The following is a 25005-nucleotide window of genomic DNA, read 5'->3' as shown; positions in this document are numbered from 1 at the left end:
CGTAAAAAAGGATACCTCAGAATTTTTCAATTATCATCTCAATTAATTATAATTTTTTAATATAAAATCTGAAATCTGGAATTTCAATCAAATGTTGGTGCACCTGCACGGGATGTGAGAAGCTTTTAGAGAGGGGGATGTCAGAAGGCATATCTGGCAACCGCGGTCTGCCATCTTTGATTGTGAGACAGGCCGCGGCGCGAGCGGGGCCTCACTCAACTAGAAAAACGGTCTGGTACGAGATAACGGGTGGGGAGACATACGGAACCACGAGAAGACTGCGAACCGGTTCCCGCTGTAACGGCCGAGCAGACGAGAAGAGACCGGTGGCGTGAAACTGCGGAGAAGACAGAAAGCGCAGGACCGCGCATGTGGAGAGCGGTTTGTTGGCAGCCAGCGAGCGGAGTAGCTAACCATCGTTAGCCGAACTGGGTTAGCAGGCTAGCCAGCTTTTGTAATCCGCCGGCCAGACACGCACTGGTCCACTACAAACCAGGCCGAAACCGGATTTCAAGTAAAGCCGTACAACACCCGAAAGGATAAAGGAGGCACCGGCGGTGGCAGGTGGGTCTGTGTGTCATGCAAGTTGAAAGTGTGAAGTTTTGTTCAGTCGCTGATGGGCTGGTGTGCACACAGCGTTAGCTGGTTAGCATGCTTTGGCCACTGACGGGCTGGAAGTGGAGGTGATGGCGACTGGTAAGAAACGGAACTGTGCTAAACCGTGCAAGCTGACGGCCTGCTTTCAAACGCCACCTATAATGACATTATACGTTAAAAGCTGGCCCGTTGGCTGCGTTATAATGTTGGCGTTTTTGTGCTTAACTTTTGTGAGAGTGAGGTGATATTTGAGCCCGGTTTGGTTGAGTTCCGGCGAAGAGGGCCTGCACTCCCCTGCCGGTATGAGCCACCCAGCCCACCACAGGGTCGATTCATGGGGAGAGATGGCCTGCAGATTCATGAATGGCAGTAATTTAAGAAAAGTAAACTGCACGGAACAGTGAAACCTTTATATCTGGTCTGGCATTTAACCAAGGAGCATGTCCTGGTGTTATTTTCCTTTATGTTAAAATGAAACTTTAGCGCACTGCTTTCATTTCCAGCCATGATGAGGTGCAGATTTAACGAATTGTGGTCGTAAAGAACATTTTTACTCTGTGAGTATGCATGTTGGCAGGGTTGAGTTGTCTAAGACTCCATATGATTCATAAGCATCTCTTGGATGTGGAAAATACTTGGAAGATAATTAATTGGCTTCATGGTGATGTTTTCTGCTTATGCATTTTAGATTAGTAATGGGTCTACATCTGAATGGTTTCAAGGAGGCCATTCAGGGAAATATTGATTAGAGTAGTACTTATTGATCCACCAGTCAGTGATGGTGCCTGATCAGAGAGGCACAGGGACAAGAAGGGAACAGTCTTTGGGAAGCAGTGATTTACAAAGATAAAGAGAAGTTATTTTTATCCTTCATTTGGCATAAAAAACAACTTTAAAGGGACTGATATCAGTTTACTTTTTTTATCACACCACTTAATCCCATGACATGACTTTAATTCATTTGAATGTCCAATCTAAGCACCTACCCATCCTCATACTGAAAACAAAACCATACTTCACCTTCTTATGGGCACAATGGAATTGTAGACATCTCCCAAAGGAAATGGATTCATTAGGATTGATGCCATTGAATAAACATAATAATTTAAGTCTCTTCCAGTCCTTATCTTTCACCCAGCTTTATGTTCACTGTGCCAAAAACACTAAGCAGTCATTAAAAATGGCTTACTAAGCCTCTTTCATTGGCCCTGACCAATGTGAATGTCAGTTGATAGATGCTGAGTGGGTTCTAATTATTAATGTTTTCTATTTATGGGCCATATCATGTGGCAGGTTATTATTTGACAGATATTGATGGCAAAGTCAATAGTTGACGGGGCTTGCATTATTAAGGGTTTAATATTTTCTGTATTCTCTGCATTTTCTCTAAATTTGACTGGTGTATATATAAATTGTAGCCCATTATGGCCAGTGTAGATTCTTTTTCTTTTCTTCTTCTTCCTTTTTTTTTTTTTTTTTTTTTTTAAACTGCACCATTACAGTGCAAAACATAGAGGACCATCAAGAACAAGACTGTCAGTCACATTACAGGTGAAAAAGTACTGCTATCAAGAAGAGACAAAACAAATGCTTTGTAGTAATAATCATATTCTAAAACTAATCATACTACGTTTACTTAGTTGTATTATTGCTGTAAATCAAAATTGCAATTGCATTATGACCAAATTAATCATCTGGCCCCGCTGCAAACAGAATGGTGTCGACATCAGCAATATACAGACACGTAACCTCAGTCTACTAAACTTGCAAGTAGAGCTCACCTGTAAAAGGGAGTCTTGCAAATTAAAAAAATTATTTTTACTAGAGATGCACAAATTAAACTTGTCCAGTTTCGAGTTGAGAGAAATCACACTGCTCAGCTTATTGTTACCAACACCGGAGTCTCTATTGGACCATTATTTAATCCAAATGTCAGATCAGCGCATCCCTTGTCCTAACCTTCATTTAGAGTGCCAATAACCACACAAAACCAATAGTGTTCCTAATTTTTGAGTGTGGCTTTATGAGCCATTTTGAACTCTAGTCATATTTCATTGCAGAATAATGTCCACATGTGTTTGCATAATGTGTGTATACATTGTTCTAGTTAAGTGGTTGTATGGCAGTTTACTCTGGCACAGCCAGCATACAACAATTGATTTTGCACTGCAGAACCACACCACTTTCTTATCCACCTTGCCTGTTTACAACTTCCTGTCACAATGTTAGAGGGGAGCAGGTGGCAGCATAACATCTGAGACCCAGTAGTTACCTGGCATATTTAGTTTAAGTATGTCTTTTCCTGTCAAGTGAGGGCAGCACTGTTTAAATGTCTTGTTAATTAGTTATGCTCTACTTTCAAGTGTAAGCACAGTGGCGACAGTTATTAATGCCTTCTGAAATGTGTCGAAAACATCATCTTTGTTTATTAACTTTGTTATCCAGAACAGGAAAATATTTTCACTGCCAACATGCTAGAGCTGAGCGAGTAATAGTTTTATTTTTAATTAAGAATTTGGGCTTCCAGCGATTATAAAAACAAAACAATTAAGATGAACTATTATTGTGCTGTATTATGTTTAATAGTGAAGCACTGGACCGATCTTGCTCTGATGTGAAACTTGGTGTTAATGTTGCCCTGTGGTGATTTTGTTACTGCAGTAGTAATCCTCAGAATGAGAGGAACTACAGCTTTGCTGCTGACTTTGGTCTCCCCTCTCCTGTGTTTGCGGGCAACTTTGGGGCCACAACAGTTGCCAATAACCTGATTTATCTCACTCTTTAAAATTCAACTGAGGAAAAAAAGCTAGAGTTAAAGAACATTTTACAGTTAATTGCCAATTATTTTTTTCTAATGTTTCATGTCAAATGATTCTGATCTTATTATTTAATAAATATTTGATCTAGACTCAGTAATTTTACCTTCATTATACCGTCAAAATCTGTGAGAACCGCACACAAACTATTTGATGCACAACAGAAACGCCAAAGTGCTGATAGTTTGAGTATTTAATAAGGGAAGAAAAAAGCTCATGCGTGTGAACGCTAATGTAGAGCAGTTGCAGGTGTGCAGGGTTGCACTGGAGGTCAGGCTAGACAAAGTAGGGCTGGAGAGCTGGGATGTTATTACAAATCTTTCTCTCTCACTCCTAATATAATCATTCAAAAACTCTTATAATATAGTCTCTTTAAGTGAATGTTGATTAAGAGCAAGTCCATAACATTAAATACTAAATTACCCCATTTGGTGTAGAGAGCTCATTCTTGAGTAACTTCAGGCTTTGGATTTTTATAAACGTGCTTGTTGAACTTTTAAGAGAAATTGTATTCATTAATGAGCTTAACAAAAGAATCTTGATTTAGTTTCCCCTGTCTTATTCTTATCATCTCCGGTTAATAGGACCTGTCAAAACTTGTCACCACTGTAGCCCCTTTTATCACTTTATAAGTGATAAAAGAAGAGCATCACTGGAGGGACACAAAAAGGATTAATCACAATAGCTGTTTTACATCTGTTATCTTGCTTTCATAAGTCATCATGAAGGCCTTTACTGATAGTTTTTTTTTTTTCCTCGTGCAGAGGGATTCCCACTCCATCACCCTGGAGTTAGTGGCACCTGATGCCAGTTCTCTACCTGCGAGGGGGTTTGGTTAGACAGATCCTTTTTGAGGAAACAGCTGGATGAAGTTGAGAACTGCCCTTATAGAAATGTGGCCAGCAAACAAAAAACTTGAGTGAAGAATTGTCCGCTAATAAACTGATTGTGGGTGCCTCTGGGGAAAAAATGTAAAATTCTAAAATGAGTCATCAAATCTATTTTGGGGCAATTAATAAACCTGGTCTAAGTTGGGAGGAAAAAGAATGAAGAAACCAACAAAAAATACAAAGGTCTCTTTTTAAAAATGAATAAATAAGCTGAACTGATCAGAATGGAGATGTGTTTTTGGTTTAATAAAGGCACTATGGATTTGTATTGGCTACCATCGCTACAGAAACCAGGGGTAATGTTCATACTCTCATCCTTACAGAAAATAAGAGGAAATCTTTTTAATTGAAAGTATTTTGTAAAATGAGAGCCACGTTGTCCTGAATATGATTTTTTTTTTTTTTTTTTTTTTTTTTTTTTTTCCCCCCTTTTAAGTTAGTTTGTTGGTGTTCACCGGCAGCATTTTGGATAGTGTGGACTGATCTGAGCTGTCGGCTCCCCCAAGCGCGCACATACACACACCAACATAATCTCACACTTACAGACTCTGTTACACCACTTCCCCTGTTAATAATAAATGACCTTTGTGTGACATAGGAAAGACACTGCAGCCATAAACGTGTCGCCTCTCTGTCCTTGGAGCTGCTCACTCTAATTCACTTTCTGGTGTTTCCTTTTCTTGGTTACTGAACTGTGTATCTTAAATCCTACTCTATTTCCTGTCATCGCCCCATTGCCATAACTGAGCAGAGTGTCTTTTCTTGTGTCATTTCTTATGTTGTCTTTGTACTACTAAAGAAAGGTTTTGGTGGGTATTCTTTTCTTTTTTTGATAAAAGTCATTATGGCTACGTTCACACTGCAGGCGAAAGCGCATCAAATCCGATTTTTCTTTACCCTATGCGACCCATATCCGATCATGGTATGACAGTGTGAACGGCACAAATCCGATATTTTCAAATCCGATCTGGGTCACTTTCGTATGTGGTACTGAATCCGATACATATCCGATGTTTTAGAAAGCGACTGCTGTTTGAACGGTCATGTCGCATTAAATCCGCCTTTTACGTCACTGACACAAGACAGACGCCAATTATCAGCGATTAGTCGACTAGTCACGATTACATCAACTATCAAAATCGTCGACGACAAATTTAATAGTCAACGCGTTGTTTGAAGCTTTGTAAGATCCCAAAAGACGCAGGAATAAGTAGTAGGATTTAAGAGTGTAATAACGGACTGAAACAGAAGATGGCAGCACTGCATGTACAAGGATGCCAGCTGCTGTTAAACCCCAAAGAAGAAGCTGTGTCCCAGAATTCATAGCGCGGCCCTGCTCAGTTTCCAACAATGGCGGCAGCTAGTTAGTTTTAATATTACTCTTATTATTCTTTCTGGGTCACAAAATAAACGTTTAACATATTTTCAGGGGAGAATGTAACTGTGTAAACCTCAAATATTTGCTCAGTTTATCAAGACACCACATATTTTCAAAAGCGCTCCGACGTTTTCGGAGATGTCTGTTACCCAGTAGCTCGATAGCTAACCGGGGTTCAAGGCTCACTAGAGCCTGTCAGAACACCGGACTCCCGGAAAATCGTTTTCAAACCCACCACCGCCTTTTGCTACTCAGGTTAAACATGACATCAGACATGAGTGACTTAGATAACTTAAAAATTATATTGTTTGGCTTTTTTTTTTAGTATTTCATCTGTTCCTGAGTAAATCGGTTTGGCTGAGATTAAAGTTATCGTTTTTACACAGCTGAATAAACGTCAAGCAGGCAACTGATTATCAGAAGTGTGAGATGCTCGAGAATATACTCTGATCTCCTGTTATATTTTAGATAGCAAGGAGCACACGGCTTAGTTTATTAAACTCCACTGAAACAATCTGCACATTTCATTAAAATTTAATAAACTATCATCTTGTCTTTATTTTTAGTTAGCACATACCTTAAACACTTAAAGCTGTAAGCTAATGATAGTTATATAAGAGCAGCAGATGCTGGTGCAATAAGTTGTACATTTTACGTCCAATGGATGCATGATCTGATTAGTTGACTAATCGCAAAAATAATCGGTGACTGGTCGACTATCAAAATAATCGTTTGTGGCAGCCTTACTTCCAATTTGGCAGACCATTAAAAGCTGATCTGCTCACTAGGTGGATCAGGGTTCATGCAAGTTCATTATGAGTGTTAACGTAGTCCCTGGAGGGAAAACCCCTTTTAAATTCAATACCAAGTCAAACACATTGGTATTTTAGCCAATAAACTTTGGGGGGTCTCTTCTCTGATCTTATTTTTCTCTCCCTTGTGCTATAGGAGGCTGGTTCTGGGGGCGAGGCCAAAGGACCAGACTCAATGAGTTTCCAGCGAAATGTCCGAGAAGTCAGGGCAGAGCACCAAGGCAAAGGATGGCAAAACAAAGTATGCAACCCTTAGCCTCTTCAACACCTACAAAGGCAAATCTCTGGAAACCCAGAAAACTGCAGGTAAGCTTCCAGTAATAGTTCTCTTTTTTGCCCGTACACACAGTTTTGTATAGCTAAGAAGTATCCCCATGATCGGAAGGTCGGGGGATCGAATCCACTGAATGGCTACCCTGAGGTACCCCTGAGCAAAGGTACCGTCCCTACACACTGCTCCCTGGGCGCCTGATTGGTGGCTGCCCACTGCTTCACTGAGTGAATATGTTAAATGCAGAGAGAGTAATTTCCCCACTGGGATCAATAAAGTATACATAATTTTTTACTGTGCGAGGCTCCTGACTACCTTAGCCGTAATGCTCCGACAATCCATCATGCGGTGCGGCTTCGTAGCTTACCAAAGTCGTACTAAAACATTTGACAGATTTTGAAGCACTGTGCACAGCATAAAATTGGTTCGAGGTCAGTAAGCACAACCAGAATTCATACATAAGACACCTCATTATTGAATGAGGTTTGAATGATGGACCATATTAAAAAATAACCATGCGTCATTGTAACAGTTGATGAATGGCTAAAGGAAAGGCCTAATAGGTCCACTTCATTGGATTTGATTGGTGCTGCAGCTAAAGATTGTTATAATTGAGTAATTTATTGATTATTCCTTCGATTAATCGGTTAAGAAATATGTTTGTCTTATTAATGAGCAGTAATAAATATTCCAAAGAGAAAGAAACACAGGTTTCAAAATGAACTGCTATTCTAGTTTTCATTTTTGAAATTGTAATGTTTTTTGTTTCATTTGTCAAAAAAGGCTACTGAAGGCTTCAGTAAGCTGTATAATTTCACCAGTCTGGGATCAGACTAGGTTAACAGTTTATCTGCATATTTTAATACAACGTCTGGAGACTTACTGCAGATTTTTCTTTGTGTAAAACAAACGGCGGTGGATAAAGCATCTTCAAAGTTGGCGTTTTTGTTTTTTGGGGTTTTTTTTGTTAAATGTCAGAGTTTGTTGATCAGGTGCTTTGATGAAGGACTCCTGCCCGCTTTTTTCTAGTAAAGGTTTTAATGGTGGTTACAGGAACAGCGTTGCTGTTTAGGATACTGGAAACGTGTTTCCTTTCACTCAACCTGAGATCAGTCTCAGTAACGGCACCGCCTCTTTGCTCTTCGTGGTGTGTAAGCAGACTCCGGCTCAAAGTTAAACTCTGCCAGTGTTGTCATCACTGCTGCTGTTGCATTATCAGCGTTTTTGGTTTAAACAGGGGCTGTCTAGGCTTAATGTCATCAATCTTTTTATTTACATGCTTCACCTAAATAAGTTTGTATCGCAGGACAGTTTTTAGTCGCAAATTTGATTGAAATGCTCGCGTTTGCTTGTGACAATGGCATGCTACAGAGCTGACAAAGCATGGAAGCAAAGAATTGGAGGATTTTTTTAATAATCTAATTATTCTAAGTACTCAATGAATCTTTGATTTGGCTTAACTGTTTTTATATTCATGTTCATAGGCAGTTATGAGGTTGTTTGTTGGTATACTTCAGATAAAGAATTATACAGAGAGAATGCATATAAACAAACGGGTGTCTTTTGTCTGTGTTCTTTTTAATTGTCAAGTTCATCACTGACGTGTTGGGACTACACTGCAGGCTGCATGAGGAGCAGTGTGACAGCTGTGTTATGAATAAATCCAAAATAAGTCAAACAAGCTGACCCCTATTACTCATGTGAACATTGTTTAAAAGCAGTTCAGGGGGGCAAAATATCCTAATCTTGATCTTCTTCTACATAATGTTTCTTCATTCCAGTGGCTGCCAGACATGGGCTCCAGAGTTTGGGCAAAGTTGCTGTCAGCCGGCGCATGCCCCCTCCGGCCAACCTCCCCAGCCTGAAAGCAGAGAACAAGGGAAACGATCCCAACGTCAACATTGTCCCCAAAGACGGCAGTGGATGGGCATCTCGAACTGAAGCCGGGGAGGAGAGGTGCATTTAACTTGCTTGCATTAAATATCTTAGATCCACATTTATTTTTTTCATACAGAGGAAAATAGTCTAAAAGTTTTACCCTAAGTTACTTAACAGTAGCTGTAATTATCTAATATAAAGTGAAGTATCATTCATATTTCAGATTCATGTTGTTGAAAGCTTTACCCTGTTTTTATGTACCATAGGCAACAGGAGACACCACCACCTCAAAACAAACCAGCAGTGGTCCAGCCACAGGACCTTTCTGTTGGGGGCAGTCGTTCCTGGGCAAACAGCAAGCAGACACAGCTAGACGGTAAATATGCGTACCATTTGCTCCGTAAGCCTTACACCTGCTCAAAAAACTATTATCTATGTGTACACCATGGTTGTGCTTGGAAATTATGTAAAAGATTGTAAACAGTATCCAGCACATTCCCTACTTGTGTTCACCAAACAAAGTCCCAATCCTCAGTCTGCCATTATAGTCCGCTTGGAATGCAGATCATTTGAACTCTGCATAATGTAATGTTAGGGTGTAAAACTTCTGTGTACCAAATTGAGGATTAGACCCTTCAGTGCATCTGTAAATGACTGTTATATATTTAACCTTGTGATTTCTTCACATTTATAATGATCTGCTTGTCCTGGACAGGTTCTCCCCGTGTGAGCAGCCATTTTCACCAGGAGTTTCCCAGCTTGCAGGCGGCTGGTGAGGTCAAGGACGGTCAAGAAGAGGAGCCTTATGGACCAGGCCCAAGCCTTAGACCTCAAAGTATGGACACAGTCACACGGGGGGGGATTGCATTCACGTTTGCAGTTTTCTCTTGTTATACAATATTTAAAATTTAAAAAAAAAAAAAACGACACTTTTTGAAATATTTTGGGGGGTTTTCTTGTTTGTTTGGTGTTTTGGTTTGCTTTTGTTTTTTTTGTACTACTTGAACACTACAGTGGCCCTCCAATGAAATGACAGTGCCAGCAGTGGCCCACAGCTCATTTAAGTTTGAGACCCCTGGTCTAAAAGATTCCTAACTGTAATCAGACAATTAAAATCTCTTATCTGTCTGTCCTGGTAGATGTTGGCAGTTGGCGTGAGGGTGGCGGCAGGAATTTGAACACTGCACCTAGCCCCCCGGAGATGGAGAACAGGGCTTTGGAGGAGGGTAGCACGGCCCCTGGTACCTCTACGCCACCTGTCGAAGCTGATGAACCTGGCCGAAACACAACCACTGATGGCCAAAGGGAGAAGAAGGATCCCAGGGAGAGGTTACCTCCCTCTGGCCCCCCTCAGCCTAAAGTTAATGGAGGCCAACAGCCTCCTGCTGGCGTACCAACTCACTTTGACCCTGCTTTCAGGAGCATGATGCCACCTTATGTACGTAATATTGTTACATTTTCTGGATGGGCAACACAAAAATATCACAACTGCAAAAACTAGTGGTTGTTTTTCTTTACGCTGTGTGTTGATTGCTGTCTCTGTGATTTAGATGTTCCACGCCTATCCGCAAATGTCCTTTGGTGCAGGGCAGGGGAACTTCAGATACCCTGTACCACAAGATGGGGCAAAGTGAGTTTAAGGGATAAGCCCTTGATACTTGGATTGCAGAAAAAAAAGATCAATTTTGAGTTTTTATTAGTACGGTATATTTTGGATTCTTTTAAACATGAAACATTAACATCATTGCTACACAAATTACATGATCACAGAAGCACATTGTGTACACAAGTAATTTATATATTTGTTAGGTTTAAAAATCAACTTTCCTTTCTTTTTCAGGGCTCCTCGCTCAGCACGACCTCAGCAGCCACCCCCACAATCCTGGCTTCAAGACCCAGACAGACCCTCTATTATCAGTGCAACTGAACTGAAGGAACTCGACAACTTGGACACTGATGCTGATGAGGGCTGGGCAGGTCAGTAGATTTATATCTTCTATAAATGACAACATCTAATTGTAATAGAAATTTGTGCATCTCTGATATTTCTAGCTTCTTATCAGTCATGTCTATTTTGCAATTCAGGAGCTCAGATGGAGGTGGACTACACTGAGAAACTTAACTTCAGTGATGATGAGGAGAACCAAGCTGCTAAAGACAAGGGAGAAAACTGGTTAGCATTTTTTATATATTCATTTACTTTTCCTCATTTACTATATCCTGCTTTTACTTTTTGTGTTCTTCACTTGCACCACACAAGTGTTTCCCAGTATTGGCAAAATTTGAACTGAGTTGGTCCAAAGTTTTATTAACTTATGATTAATACAGATGGCTACAGTAGGGGAAACAGTAGTATGCATTTGAATGAGGTGGACAACATTATGAATGATTGTTGGTAAATGGACCAATACATGATAAAACAGTGCAGTAATGGGCAGTTGTTAAAGATGATTTACAGCGCGTGATGATTCATTCACTTCCATGAGCAAAGAAAGAAATTGATATTCACATATTGCTGGGAGGCCACAGCATGAGAATGGTTGTTTAATGGAAGCATTATTGTCACTTTTTGATGGGCAAAGTGGCAAATGATTTATGCAAAGTGAAATAATAAAACTTTTTTTTTATTTTAAATGGAAGTTTGGCTGCATTTGTGGTGAAGTCATTAATGAAACTAGCAATTCAGGTTAGTTGAAAATTGGGCATGCGTGTTAGGTGTTTGTTTGTTTGTTTTTTACTTAACTATCTTCTTTTCAGGGAATGGCTGGGTAAAGTGGATCGTATGAGAGCTCGGCCAACGGACGGTCAGGAGGGCTGGAAGGAGGGATCTGAGGACCGTGGAGGAAGTAAAGCTTCGTGGGCTGAGAGTGTTGATCCCAGAGCCCCATCACCTGGGAGTATGGGGCAGTATAATAAATCAGCTGCTACACAGGACTTCCAGGTAAAGCATGTGCAAGTTACAGAAGCCTACTATCATGTCTTCGTTTTATTAACACTGTGATCACTTTGTTTATGACTTATTCTCTGTTTTTCAGGCTGGCAGTCGCTCTGGTGGTGGTGGAGCTCAGCGTGGGGGCAAAGCACAGGCTGCAGGGGCACCTGGTGCTGAGGAGGATTCTGAAGCCTGGCGGCAAAAACGGAAAAAGTCTTCTGAAATTTCTGAAGCTGTAGAGCGAGCAAGACGGAGGAGAGAGGAAGAGGAACGCCGGATGGAGGAGCAACGGCTTGCTGCTTGTGCTGAAAAACTTAAACGTTTAAATGAAAAACACCGCCAGGCTAATGAGGGCAAGCCTTCCTCTGCTCAGCCCACCAATGATGAGGCAGGAGCTCCCCATGAGGAAGCATCTTTATCAACTACTCCTGTTTCTAGTCCTGCACCTTCAGTCCCAGTTTCACAATCACAAGCCACAGTCATGCAGACTTCCTTACCTGAGAGAGGGGAGCGAGATAGAGCAGAACCAAATGCTGAGGAAGAGGTTCACCTGCCTCGTCAGCCCACCCCGCCTGTCCAGAGACCTGTAGCCTTAGCTCCAGAGCAGCCACAGGGCGAGGGAGAGACCTCCTTGGCTGAGGTTGGTCCCATAATGGACGAGAACCAAACTGATAGGACCTCAGTGCCAATCCGAGACTATTTTAACATGGAGGACAACAGAGGTAAGCTAACTCTGAGGAATGATCAAGTTGCAAAAAAATTATCTGACTACCACTTGTTAATTAATGCCAATACTGTTTTTGTTTTTCCACAGTGGATGAGCCCCACATGTCTTTGCCCCACAAGGAAACCCCTGCTGGTGATGAAGTCCCTATTGCACAATCACCGCTGGAAGGGGAGGCAGCAGCTGCTATGCGTCCTTCTGTCATCTCAGGCTATTCCAAACAGTTTCAGAAGTCTTTACCACCTCGATTCCTCAGACAGCAGGTAAGGGTTTGGCCTTACTTGGTAAATCATTATCTGGTTGTACCATAGGCTAGTTGGGGATCTTAGAAGGCCTGTCAAGCAACATTTCCACACCTGAGCTGTTTCTTTGCAATAGCTTTAACTGTGACATATGGTGATCAGGTTGAGCGCTCGGTAGAATAATTTGATATGACGTGTCTGTTTGATGGGTTAAGTTGGCTTTAGTTATTTTAAAATTTCTTAAATGTTCTTCAATGCACTTGTAGGAACAGATGAAGCAGCAGCAATGGCAACAACAGCAGCAACAGCAGAGTGGGGGCTCTGTGTCCCCCTCAGGTGGTGGCAGCGTTCCAGCTGCCCAACAACAACAGCAGCAGCAACAGCAGCACCGCTCCATGTACCAACCCATAGGCCCTCACCACCAACACTTGGCCTCCATGGGATTTGATCCCCGCTGGCTTATGATGCAGTCCTACATGGACCCTCGAATGATGTCAGGCCGGCCGCCTATGGACATGCCAACTAACATTCACCCTGGTAAGTAAAAGCAAAAGAAATTTGGTGTGGGTGTGATAAGTGTTGCTGTGTGGTTTTTTTTCAAAGTACATCTTTTGTCAACTTCAGGGAGGATGCCACCTAAGCAGATTGTACGCAGGGAGCCAGGGGACAACTCAAGCTCTAGCTCGGATTCATTTGACCACTTAACCCGACCAGTTCGTGACCACGGCCTGGCCTCAGACTCACGGATGGTCTGGGGATCAGACCCATACCCACAGTCAGAGCCATTACCTTCTGTAACTCCTCCAAAAGGAAGGGATGATAACAAGGAGCAAAGGTTAAAAAGTATTAATTGACAGAAAAAAATATGAATGGAAGTAATTGGTAATTAACTTCTTTTATGCTTTAAACATCTCAATTAAAATTTGGTGTTTTTATTTATAGGATGGATTCTGGTTTGGATCTGGACAGGGGTCTTCCAGCTATCTATCCCCAAGATCACGGTTCATTGGACTCTCGTAAAAGTAACTTCTTCCGGGACCCTTCAGAGTCTCTATCAGCATTTACGCAGGGCCCGGAAGACGTGCCAGGACCTCTTGACAGAGTCCCTGTAGGCACAGGTTTTGACCCAGAGGAGCCAGGCTTACCAAGTGGGGAGGAGGTAGAAGCTCTTGGCCAAGCCATGCTCCAGAGAAATGTCTCACAGGGCTCCAGCCACTCTCTTAAGCTTGAAGAGCCTAGGTTTGACGGGCTACCCCTGGGAACAAAATCACTAGAGATACAGGAAGCAGGGGAACGAACTGATGATAAGCCCCAGAATGAGCTCTACTCTCAGGCTGCTGTAACAAATAACAGAGCTACCCCTCCTGCTGATGGATTACACAAACAAGAGAAGTTGCCTCTGCCAGCACCCAGCAAGCAGAAGGCTGAGCTGCGGTGGGGTGGGAGATCAGGAGCTGGACGCAGAGAAGGACCAGGAGGAGACAGACCTGCACGTAGATCTGGGCCAATAAAGAAACCTGTCTTAAGGGACATGAAAGAAGAGAGGGAGCAAAGAGAAGAAAGGGAGAAGCGTCATGAGAGAGGGGAAAGAGGGGATAGGCCCAAAAAGGAACAGTCGTCCAAAGCTCCATCTGCAGCTGCTGTTGTATCAGAAGACTCCAGGCCTCACAGTGAGGGAAAGAGAGAAACTGCAGAGGCGGAGGAAACTCCAACTGCCCATCAGAGGGCCAGAGACTCTCAGCCTTCTTCTGGGGCTCCCACCTCTTCTTCTCAGGAGGAGAAGGTGGAAAAGGCACCCAGCAATGAGAAACATCCAGAACCCAAACTGCCCTCTCGGAAAGAGTCCAACCTCCCTCCACGTTCCTACCGGCGAGAGGAAAGAGAGAGGGAACGAGAGCGGGAGAAGGAAATGGATAAGGACAGAGAGCGAGAATGGCCGGCAGACTCAAATTTCAAAGGTCGTGGTCGAGGGGAGTATTATTCCAGAGGACGAAGCTACCGTGGGACTTACAGTGGTAGAGGCAGGGGGAGTCGGGGTAGAAGCCGGGCAGAATACCCCTATCGAGAGCCCCGATCACGCTCAGATTTACCATCTGCTGCAGGTGCTGCTGCCTTTCGCAACAGGGAGGAAAGTGAAACACGAAGTGAGAGCTCGGACTTTGAGGTTATACCAAAACGTAGACGGCGCCGTGGTTCAGACACAGACTCTGAAAGTGAAGGCGGGAGGGAGTCTGCCAGTGATACTGGACCATCTGACCGTGAGCCTAGCACCAAACCTAGCCGTCCACTGAGAAGAGAGCTCCCTGGGGAGGGCCGCTCAGTATCTCACAAGCCAGGCTTTGGACCACCTCACATGGGGGAAAAGGTTGGATCAAGAGCAGATGATGAAAGCCGCCCCAAACCAGGATTCCTTCCTAAAGGAGAGCCTTCTCGGCGAGGAAGAGGGGGATTATACAGCAGACGAGGTGGAGCGAGGGAGCGTGGAGGCCCACGCTCAGCCCCTCTTAGACGACCAGCAGCCAGAGAACCTTCTTCCCAGTGGCCCTCTAAACCCATGGAGACATTCAGGCCTGAAGATGCAGAGTCCACATCAAGATTTGACAATCCTCCTACTGACCGACGACCCCCAAAATCTGAGGGGAAGAAATTTGGGGAGGGGGGTCCTCAAAGTAGCAGAGAGAGGCCTCGTCGATCTAGACCAGCACGGCCCCCAAGGCAAGATAAACCGCCCCGCTTTAGGCGTTTAAAGGAGCGTGAGGCTGCAGTTTTGGCTAGTGGAGAGTCAGCCCCCAGTCCCCCTGTTCCTTTACCCTCAGTGCCTCCTGCTGCTGCTGTGCCCAGCACTGCAACTGCCCCAATCCCCCTCTCCCCAACTCTCTCTAGAGCTCCAGGAACCCCATTAACTGTGCCTGCAGAAACGGCAGCCTCTATGCCCACACCTGACCTGCCGTCTCCTTTAGAAGCGCCTTTGCCTGATACAAGTAGTCCCACTATTACTGCTGCTGGTACCAAGTCGCCTGATTTGTCAAATCAGAACTCGTCAGATCAGGCGAATGAGGAATGGGAAACTGCTTCTGAGAGCAGTGACTTTAATGAAAGGAGAGAGCGAGAAGAGAAGAAAGGAGCAGTGGAGCCTGCTAATGGAGCAGCTACAGCATCTGCGCCAGCCCCTGCACCACCCCAGGGCTCTTTGACTCCCAGTAAAAGCTCACCTGATGGAGGGCTGACACCAAAACGTGATGGAGCTCCTGGAGCCAAGAGGAGCTTCTCGAGTCAGAGGCCTACAGAGAGACAGAATCGTAGAGGCAACAGTGGAGCCAAACCAGGGCGCAGCTACACAGGGGGCAAGGGAGAGAGGAGAGGAGGGGCCAAAGCTGGCCGCAAAGGGTGAGTGTGAGACAATGAGGCTTTTGTCACTTGCACAAAGAAGTTGAACAGAGTGCCGTAGGATCACCCTGCAGGTTTATTTTCAAACAATAAACCATTTGTGTAGTTATTATGCCTAATTAAGAGTTCAACTGAATAGCACCAGTGCAGAATGTAAATATCGCAGTAGTTTGAAGTGGCATGTTCTTGTTGTTTTAAGTTCAAGACTGGGTTTCTTTCCCTGGTAAATAAATCTGGAAATGATCTTGTTAAGATGAAAGAAATTTCCAGAAGAATTTCTACTGGAAGTGCATTTAAAAAAGGAAAGGGGTATAATCATCATAGTATATTTATTATACACAATCAATTTTATGGGATGTAGGAACTAAATTCAATCCTTGTATTTGAGCTCAAAGTTTTGTTAAAAGGGGCCATTATTTCTGCAATTATCTAGAAGGATTCTTCACTCTGGTGATCAGTATGCTATAATTGGCTGTCATAAAAGTAGCTAAATACGGAATCAGACTGGTGGTATTTTTAGACTTTTACTGTGTCTCAGGTTTCTGAAGGAAAGCAGCAAAATTCTCACTATTTCTTGTACAAGCTGCCTGTGATTTTGTTTGTTTTTGGTTTTTTGCATAAATATACAGGAATTAAAGGTTTAAATGTTTTTGCTTTCTACTTGTCTCTTAATGAAACAGCCCTGCAGCCCAGAACTCAGAGACAGCAGCGCTAGCACCTGGAGGAGCAGCCCAGCGACCTGCAAAAGAGCAGCCTGCGCGTCGCAAAGATGAAGCTAAGCAGGCCACCAAGAAGCCCAAGGAGAATGCTCTTTCTCAGTTTGATCTCAATAATTATGCCAGTCAGTAAACATGCTCATAGATTAAGCCTGTACTGCACTCGAGCTGTTTATCACTTGAAAACTGAGGTTAAATTTGTTGTTATTGTAGGTGTTGTGATTATTGATGACCACCCGGAGGTTACCACCACAGAGGACCCACAGTCCAGTGCCAACGATGATGGTTTTACAGAGGTTGTCTCCCGAAAACAACAGAAGCGTCTGCAGGATGAAGAGAAACGGAAAAAAGAAGAGCAAACTACTCAGGTAGGGGGAACGATAGTTTGTGTGGTGCAATGTTTAAAGTAGAAAATGTAGGTGTGTAACTAATATCCACACATGTCCCACAGAACTGGGGTAAAAAAGGCCCCGGTGAGAAGAGCAGGGGAAGTGGAGGAAAGCTGCCACCAAGATTTGCTAAAAAGCAGTCATCACAGCAGCAGCAACAACAACAGGCCCCTCAGTCTCAGCCTCCTGTAGCTGCCGCCCCCCAGGCCCAGCAGCAGCCTTCAGTTCCTGCTGCCCAACATCCTCATCATGCCTCCTCCCAGCCTGCTGCTTCACCTCAGACTCTGGAAGGAACAGTGGCTCCTCTGCCTTCTGTTCCCCCTGCTGCTGCAGACTTCACGTCAAAGAGCCTACCCCCTGCACCTGCACAGACACACAGTACTCTGGGTACTGAATTGTGGGAGAACAAGGTAGCGGGTGGTACCGTCCTTCCGGATGTCAAAAAGCGTGAGTGGAAAAGTTCATTTTGGTCTTAATCTTCTCTTGACTCTTGAAATTTGCTGTGGTTGAATTGTGGATGGCTTTCTAATCTAAAATATACAATGTTTATTCCAGTTGGTCCAATAAGCCCTCCCCAGCCACCTTCTGTGAGTGCCTGGAACAAACCTCTTACCTCCTTTACTGGTACTGTCTCCTCTGAGGTAGGTAAAAATGCTTCTCACACCTTCCTCTTTATTGTTTTAATGCTTTTGTCACACAATAAACCATGAAAAATGTGTTTTTTAGGGTATAAAGCCTGGAGCTGAGGGCAGCGTGGAGCTGGGAATAGACAGTATTCAGTTTGGAGCGCCATCATCTGCAGGCAGCACTGACAGTGATGGAGTTCCTGCATTGCTTGAAAGTGGCTCTGAAAACAAACTACCTGCTCCCAAAGAACAGAGACAGAAACAACCTCGAGCTGGCCCAATCAAAACACAGAAGGTACACATAGTCTTCTAGAAATGCAGTTTTGTGTTAAATGACACTAGCTTGTGTAATTTCTGTAAATATTTACTCCAGCCTAAATGTTTAATCACTTCTCCTCAGCTACCAGAGATGGAACCAGTGGAAACCAAGGAGTACAAGCCAGGTCCCATTGGTAAAGAGCGCTCTCTAAAAAATCGTAAGGCCAAAGATGCACGTGGAGGAGAAGCTGATGGGATGGAGGGAGGAGTACCTGGAGGAGGTGCTAGCAGAGCAGCAGACTCCAGTCCTCCCACTAGCGACACCACAGTACCAGAGCTGGGTGGAGACATTGAGGGCATGATCACAGTCCCCTCAGCAGAGTACAACAGCAACTCTAAGGTATACTACAACTGTTTTACAACAGCTCACATTGAGCTAGATGAAGTCCTGCTATAATTAACCCATATAGTCTGATGACTGAAATGGGGGAGAGTTTAGTTTATGTCCTCAATTTATTGTTTACAGATGGAGCTAAAAAATACAATGATAAAGAAACCACTTCTCTTCAGACAATATCAGGTCATTATTGAATGCATGTAAGCAAACACCATCCATCTTTTGCTCACCACACATTGTGGTTACTTGCAGGCAACCAAAGTCTGTTCAAATGTGATCAGTTAGTAGCACTTGGGCTACAAGCAGACTACAAATGGAAATCAGAGAACACCGGGCATCAAATCCTGTCCCTCAAACTCTGTTGAATGACTTCATTTGGGACTTCATTCATGGCTGGCACAATATTCAAATTATTACTTAACCAGTGATGTTTTTTTTCCCCAAAATTCTTTACTTTTTCATCATGAACAACATTTAGTTAACACTTATAGTACTTTTGTTACTCTATTTTAATATGAATGCCTTCATATTAAATTATTGTCCCTCAGGAGTCTGTCACTGACTATACCACCCCCTCCTCGTCGTTGGCCGACAGCGTTCCCACAGCAGGCAACAAAATGGAAGAGAGTTTAGTGGCCAATGTGAGTTTGTCTTTACACAGGCTCAAAATGTTACACACCATTTTTAATTTGAGGAGATTACGTCTTTTTTTTCCCTCCCTCTGGTTCTATGTTTTTTAGGTGGCACTACCGCACTCATTGCCTCTCCCTCGCCGCGAGACCCTCCAGCAGAGCTCCAGTCTCAGTACAGTCTCTCCAGCTACTGTTGACCTAACACTAAAGGTACACAGATGTACAGAAAACTCTAAGCAACATTATTTTCTGCAAAATTTTGTTCTCTGAACCATCACTTAAACACTTATTTCTTTCTTTTACCTCTTCAGATGGAATCCGCACGCAAAGCATGGGAGAATTCTCCAAGTCTGGAGAAGAGTTCTCCTGTCACCACCTCTTCATCCCCCATCACCTCCTGCGCTTCCTCATACTCCTCCTTCTCCTCAGCCTCCATGCCACAGATCCCGGTGGCTTCTGTTACCCCCAGTACCTCACTATCAGGTAATGTAACTCCCACTCAAACGTATCCTACTTCCTACAGTATTGTTTTTGCAAACTTGTTAAAACACATCTTTTTTAACACATTTTCACCTTGCAGGCTCTGCCACTTATACGACATCGTCCCTCAGTACCAAAACCACCACAGCCTCTGACCCCCCTAACATCTGTAAGGTGAAGCCCCAGCAGCTGCAAGGTGGAAGCCTGTCCTCTTCTAGCAATAGCAGCAGTAGCAGCAGCTTCTCTCAGCTTGGCTGTGTGCCTCCCCTCCTGCCCCAGCAACAGCAGACCCCACAGGTGTACGTCTCCCAGTCTGCAGCAGGTGAGGGGAAAACTTCTGTTATATACAGATTTTACAGGTTTTGTTATTACATATTTGTGGATTTCTTTTGTGTGTGTGTGTGTGTGTTTCTGTGATTGATCTGTAATGTTTAACATGTGTAGGTTCTGCAGCTCAGATTCCAGCCTTCTACATGGACACTAGCCACCTTTTCAGCACACCCCATCCTCGTTTGGCTCCTCCTTCCCTGGCGCAGCAGCAAGGTTTCCAGCCCGGCCTCTCACAGGTAGGAATAAAACAATGCAGTTAAGTCTTTAGAGAAATATTAAAAGACAAAACCATTATTTAAATTTTTTTCTTCTTCCCCCACCTTATAGCCAACTGCCGTGCAGCAGATTCCTATCCCTATATATGCTCCTCTGCAAGGTCAGCCTCAGCATCAACACACGCATCAGGCTCAGCTAGGACTCGGCGCCGGCCCTCCAGTCTCACAGCCACAGGACCTCTTTAGCTCTTCACTGCAGCCTTACAGGTAACGGCATCACAGGCTTTCAGTTTGCTTCTCCCCTCCCACCATTGTTTCTTTCATCTCATTCTCTGGTTTTGTCATCCATCAGGTCCCAGCAGGCATTCATGCAGAGCAACTTATCACAGCCCTCTATGATGCTCTCAGGACCATCCCTCCACAGTTATCCTGGTGTGCAGGCACCTGAGCTGGGCAAGCCTCAGTCCAACTTGGCTTATCAACAACCCTCCTCCACCCAGCACATTCCCATTCTGTTTGAGCCGCAGCTGAACCAGCCCTCTGGCATGGGCGGGTCTCAGCTCATTGATACACACCTGCTGCAGGTAAACGGAAAATCATATGGACAGTTAATTTGATTAATTTGTATATGCATGCATTTCATCTCACTTTTTTGTGCCTTTGGTTCAGACTCGACAGGGAATGAATCAGCACTCGAACATGTACTCAGGGCAGGTGCAACAGCATGGTCAGAGTAGCTACTACAGCAACACACAGTCACCCAGTTCTGCAATGCAGCAGGTAACCTACATGCAAAAATAACTAATAATAATAATAATAATAATAATAATAATAATAATAATAATAATAATAATAATAATAATAATAATAATAAAAAAAAAAAAATAACATTTATGAACCTGTTCTGGGTTTTAAATGTTGGACCACACTTTATTTTTCTTCTTCTCACTTGGGGTTACCGTTGTTTTAATTTCTCCCCAGGTGACGGTCCCTCAGCTGTCCCTGCCTAACTTTGGCTCGGGTGGAGGCCAGCCCCTCTTGGCACTACCTCCCACTCCTCCCCAAACCCAGCCCCCCAATATCAACCGACAGCCCCCAGTCTCTCAGCCGTACCGAGGCATCATGGGCCCCAACCACAGCATGATGCAGCCTCCCACCAGCAAGGTATTGAACCATCTGTATTTGACAATTTAAATAAACAGAAGTTTTTACGTGAGACTCAGTGGCTTTTTGTGACGTGTTGTAGATGGACATGGATATGAAACTATTTGGCAGTGGGATGGACGTGAAGCCAGGGACTCCTCCTGTCAGCGGCAGGAGCACTACACCAACCTCCAGTCCTTACAGGTAAATGCGTAAAAGTACAGTTAACATTGTTATCATTTTTATTTGAAGCCTTATTTAATGTGGACAAAACAGAAGAGAACAAACTGTAATGAAAACCAGTGATTTTATTTAGTTATCCCTGTGTCACAAACTAAAAATGTACCTTAAGGCGCTTCTTATTCTCAGGAGTGTTTATAGGTTTTGTTAATATCATGTTTCTGTAATGTTTCTTTGACTTCTCTCTGCAGGGCCAGCTCCACCTCTCCTAGCAGCCAGTCCAGCAAGATGAACAGTATGCTCTACCAAAAGCAGTTTCAGCCCAGCTCTGCCGGCATGAGAATGACGCAGCACTTTCCTGGCCAGTTCAACCCACAGGTAATAATCTAATTTTGTTTTTCTTTGGTAACTTGTATAAAGCACTAATTTTGAACTATTAATTCCAAATGATTGAGTTTATTCTGCTCCCTTTTTATTCAGCTTCTGTCTCAGCCCAGCATAGTCTCTCCTCTGGTTCGCCCTCCTCATGCTAACTCCTTTGCTGGAGGTGTCCAGCGCTCTCCCATGGGCCCTCCAATGTCACCCAATGTAAGCGGTGGGCTCATGCCTCACCCCAGACCGCAGCACCCACAGCACAGCCAGCACCCCCCACGAGGACCACCTGGCTCAACCCTTGCGCCCAGAGGCACGCAAGCAGCTCTAAAGGCTGAACAGGACCTAAAGGTGTGTCTGCTGTTATTTGTTTGGTGTAGTAGCCTGTGCAGTCTAATGGATATATTAGTTGAATTATTTGTATTTTTCTTTCTCTCTTTAGGCAAAGCAGCGGGCTGAGGTGCTCCAGTCCACTCACAAGTTCTTCTCAGAACAGCAGCAACAGCAGCAGCAGCTCAAGGCCCCGCAAGCCAGCAAAGCATCTCGAATCGATCAAGGAGGAAAACCCCCGCTTGACACATCAGCTCCAAACCACCAGACAGGAGGCGAGCGCCCAGATTCTGAAAAACCCTCCGCATCCACGGCCAAGCCCATACGGACTGGCCCCATAAAGCCGCAGGCCATCAAACCAGAGGAGGGAAAGTAAAGCACTTCTGACCCTCTTCAGATAATGAAACGAAAGGATGGAAGAGAGAATCTAGCCCCATTCACTCAGCCACCACCTCACATCAGCCCCGAGGACAGCGTGGGGGAGGAGTTGGGTAGAGATACAGATGGTAGTGGTTACTGACAGTAGGCCCTTTGGAGTGTAAACAAAATCCTCTTCCTCATCTTTCTTCCCCCGTCTTGTCCCGCTGTAGGTGGGGGCATTTGAGTTGGGTTGTTCCATCACATTTAGCTGCCGGTAAAGTTGCTGAGCAAGCTGTTCCATAGAAATCTACTGTGACGGTAGATGACGAGAGAGTTGGGGAGAGAGAGATCTGAAATTTGCTGCTGAGTTTGCCATTTTTATAGCTCTTCATTTCTGTTCAGTTTACCCTCCCACCCACCAAATAGGATCACACATTATATCAGATCCCTGTTTTGTTAACAAGAGAATGAATCAAATTTGTTTTTGTTGTTGAAGCAATCTTAAGGAGATGTCATTTAGTGAAGCACACGTTTTGTTCCCCAATCTCCCATTATAACTAATCCAGAGATCCGTGCAGGCGTGCACACCCTCTCGCTCAACGGTTTGATCCGATTACTGCTCGAAGATATGAATTCTGAAATCCTGTTGTCATTTGTTTTGTTTTCTTTCTTTTTTTTTACCAGAATTGAAATGTGAAAATCGCAGCTTTTGATTGACTTTAATAATCGATTGAGTTCTTGATTCGTCTGCCTGTGAGCCTTTGCTCCTGCCTTCTGCTCTCATCTCCTTGCCTGAGATTTTACTGATGTGTTGGGGTGGGTGTGTGTCGGGTCTGTGCGTGTGGTAAAAACAGAGGGAGAGCTTGTAGCTGGACTCTCCTGTATATTTAGCCAAAGGTTAAAGCAGAGCAGAGATGAAGTCGCAGCCTTTTTAAGATTGCTGAGATTTGAGTGGATTTACAGGTTTACATGGATGATGTATGATCACTACTTGCAGTTTTTCCAGTGTAGGAGCTGCTGTCACACACACCCTTTCACTGCTTTCACACCCATCCTTGCTATCACACAAACACACACATACACACTTCACTGTCAAACACCGAGACCTGCTGCTATTGACTGATTTTTAGAGTTTAGCTAGAGTTTAGCAGGATAGGGCTGGGTAGAGGAATCGGTGAGCCGATCGTTTAAAACAAATCTTTTTGAGTGTGTGTGTGTGTGTGTGTGTATTGACCTTTATGGCGAGAGGGAACAGGAACAGGACGGAGAACAAGTTTAAAATAAAAAAAAAGAAGAAAAAAAAAGACAGAGGGAGAGAAGCCTCAAATTCTGAAGTGTTTGGGCAGAAGGACAATTATTATTTTGTTGTCTTTGCTGATGAGAGCAATCAGTGCTGTTTTCTCTCTGCCTCACCTCCACTGGCTGCCCCACCCACAATGCTCTCATCTTGGGGTTGCGGTGACAATGGTCCTTCAGAAATGTACAGTAGTATGCGCCCTGAGGTGGTGAGGGGACTCCTCACGTCTACCCTGGTTGAGGGAAAAGTCCTTACTCTGGAGGGGGGATTAGGGAGGGAGGGTAATGAATTGTTTGTTTTGTTTTTGATTTGATTTTATTTTTTGTTGTACTTGTACAGGGGTTTCATCGCTGTATTAAAATATGTACGGTCTTATTTACATTCTCTTGGTTTGGTTACAGAAACTAATAAATAATATACTGTTGAGATGTTTTTCAGTGAAGTGTGCTTTTTACTTCCAAATTCTTTTCAATGATCATGCTGTGAAATTTCTAATCAATTTAATTCTGGTTTTGATTGCATCTGACCACTAGGTGTCAGTAAACACCATTTTAAATGGGCAGAATGGAGAGCTTACATGAGGAAAACCCATTTTCTTCTAGTTCCACCTTCTTTTGAAGAGCTGATGGAAAGGTCTTATGACTGGTCAGTAAATCACTGATGTTTTATTACCCCTTAACCCTCTCAGGCTTAAATTAAACTTTTTGTTGCTAATGCACAACCAAGTCCTGCAGTGGTACTTCTGAGTAAAAGAAACTCATAAAATATGTATGTGGGGTAATCAGGTTGTTAGTATTTAACTGTTGCAAATCTGCAACGCCTGCCTGGAGAGGGTTAAAGTCACTGCTTGACCAGGTTAACAGGGTTTTGTCTCAAGAGAAAGTACTTTAAAAACCTTTCAAATATGCTAAATATTTTTTTTCTTTTTTCTTTTTTTTTTTTATTTGAAAATTACAGATTAAATCTTTGCTAATTGGTAAGACTTGGTTTTTATTCATTTGAATCACCAGTAATCAGCAGTGCTTTGAGCCCTTTCAGTTTTCGAAGACTTGGAATGGTATTTTAGTAGTGTTAAAGTAATATTTCCTGAACCATATAATTTGAAAACCTCAGCTTATGAGCTAAAAACAACAGTTCCATTTTAGCTGTGTTACCAACAACGACTTTAGACACCTGTTCAGCTGAACATATATTATACTTCAGGGATATCGAGCTGTCCATTCTACCTGCTTTGGTACAAATGAAAGTGGCGAGCAGCAGCTCAACTGGCAACTTATTAACGTCTACCAGATGCTCTGGGTTAAACTGCTCTCATCTGTGAAGTCGACAGTGGTGTTCTCTGGCAGATACCAG

At 43.6% G+C, this 25005-nt stretch overlaps 1 protein-coding gene across 1 annotated transcript; it reads left to right on the top strand.

The window, feature by feature from the left end:
- Positions 1-152: 152 nt before the first annotated feature.
- Positions 153-24078, top strand: prrc2c (proline-rich coiled-coil 2C). Its single transcript, XM_084921410.1, has 34 exons — positions 153-564; positions 6630-6799; positions 8546-8720; positions 8909-9018; positions 9358-9477; positions 9782-10080; positions 10193-10272; positions 10483-10619; positions 10728-10815; positions 11400-11583; positions 11678-12296; positions 12389-12561; positions 12807-13077; positions 13165-13375; positions 13483-15927; positions 16608-16768; positions 16857-17011; positions 17095-17479; positions 17588-17673; positions 17759-17953; positions 18059-18316; positions 18862-18954; positions 19054-19155; positions 19257-19428; positions 19526-19747; positions 19870-19991; positions 20083-20237; positions 20323-20554; positions 20640-20750; positions 20952-21134; positions 21217-21317; positions 21545-21671; positions 21774-22016; positions 22108-24078. Exons 2-34 carry the CDS (start codon positions 6685-6687, stop codon positions 22369-22371), a joined length of 8394 nt encoding a protein of 2797 aa, XP_084777536.1. The 5' UTR covers positions 153-564; positions 6630-6684; the 3' UTR covers positions 22372-24078.
- The last annotated feature ends 927 nt before the right edge of the window (positions 24079-25005 follow it).

This window comes from Perissodus microlepis, chromosome 23 (genome assembly GCF_051167445.1).
Source record: "Perissodus microlepis isolate ML-2025 ecotype Zambia chromosome 23, ASM5116744v1, whole genome shotgun sequence".
Lineage (NCBI taxonomy): Eukaryota > Metazoa > Chordata > Actinopteri > Cichliformes > Cichlidae > Perissodus > Perissodus microlepis.
This window is presented reverse-complemented; position numbering and strand designations above follow the sequence as displayed.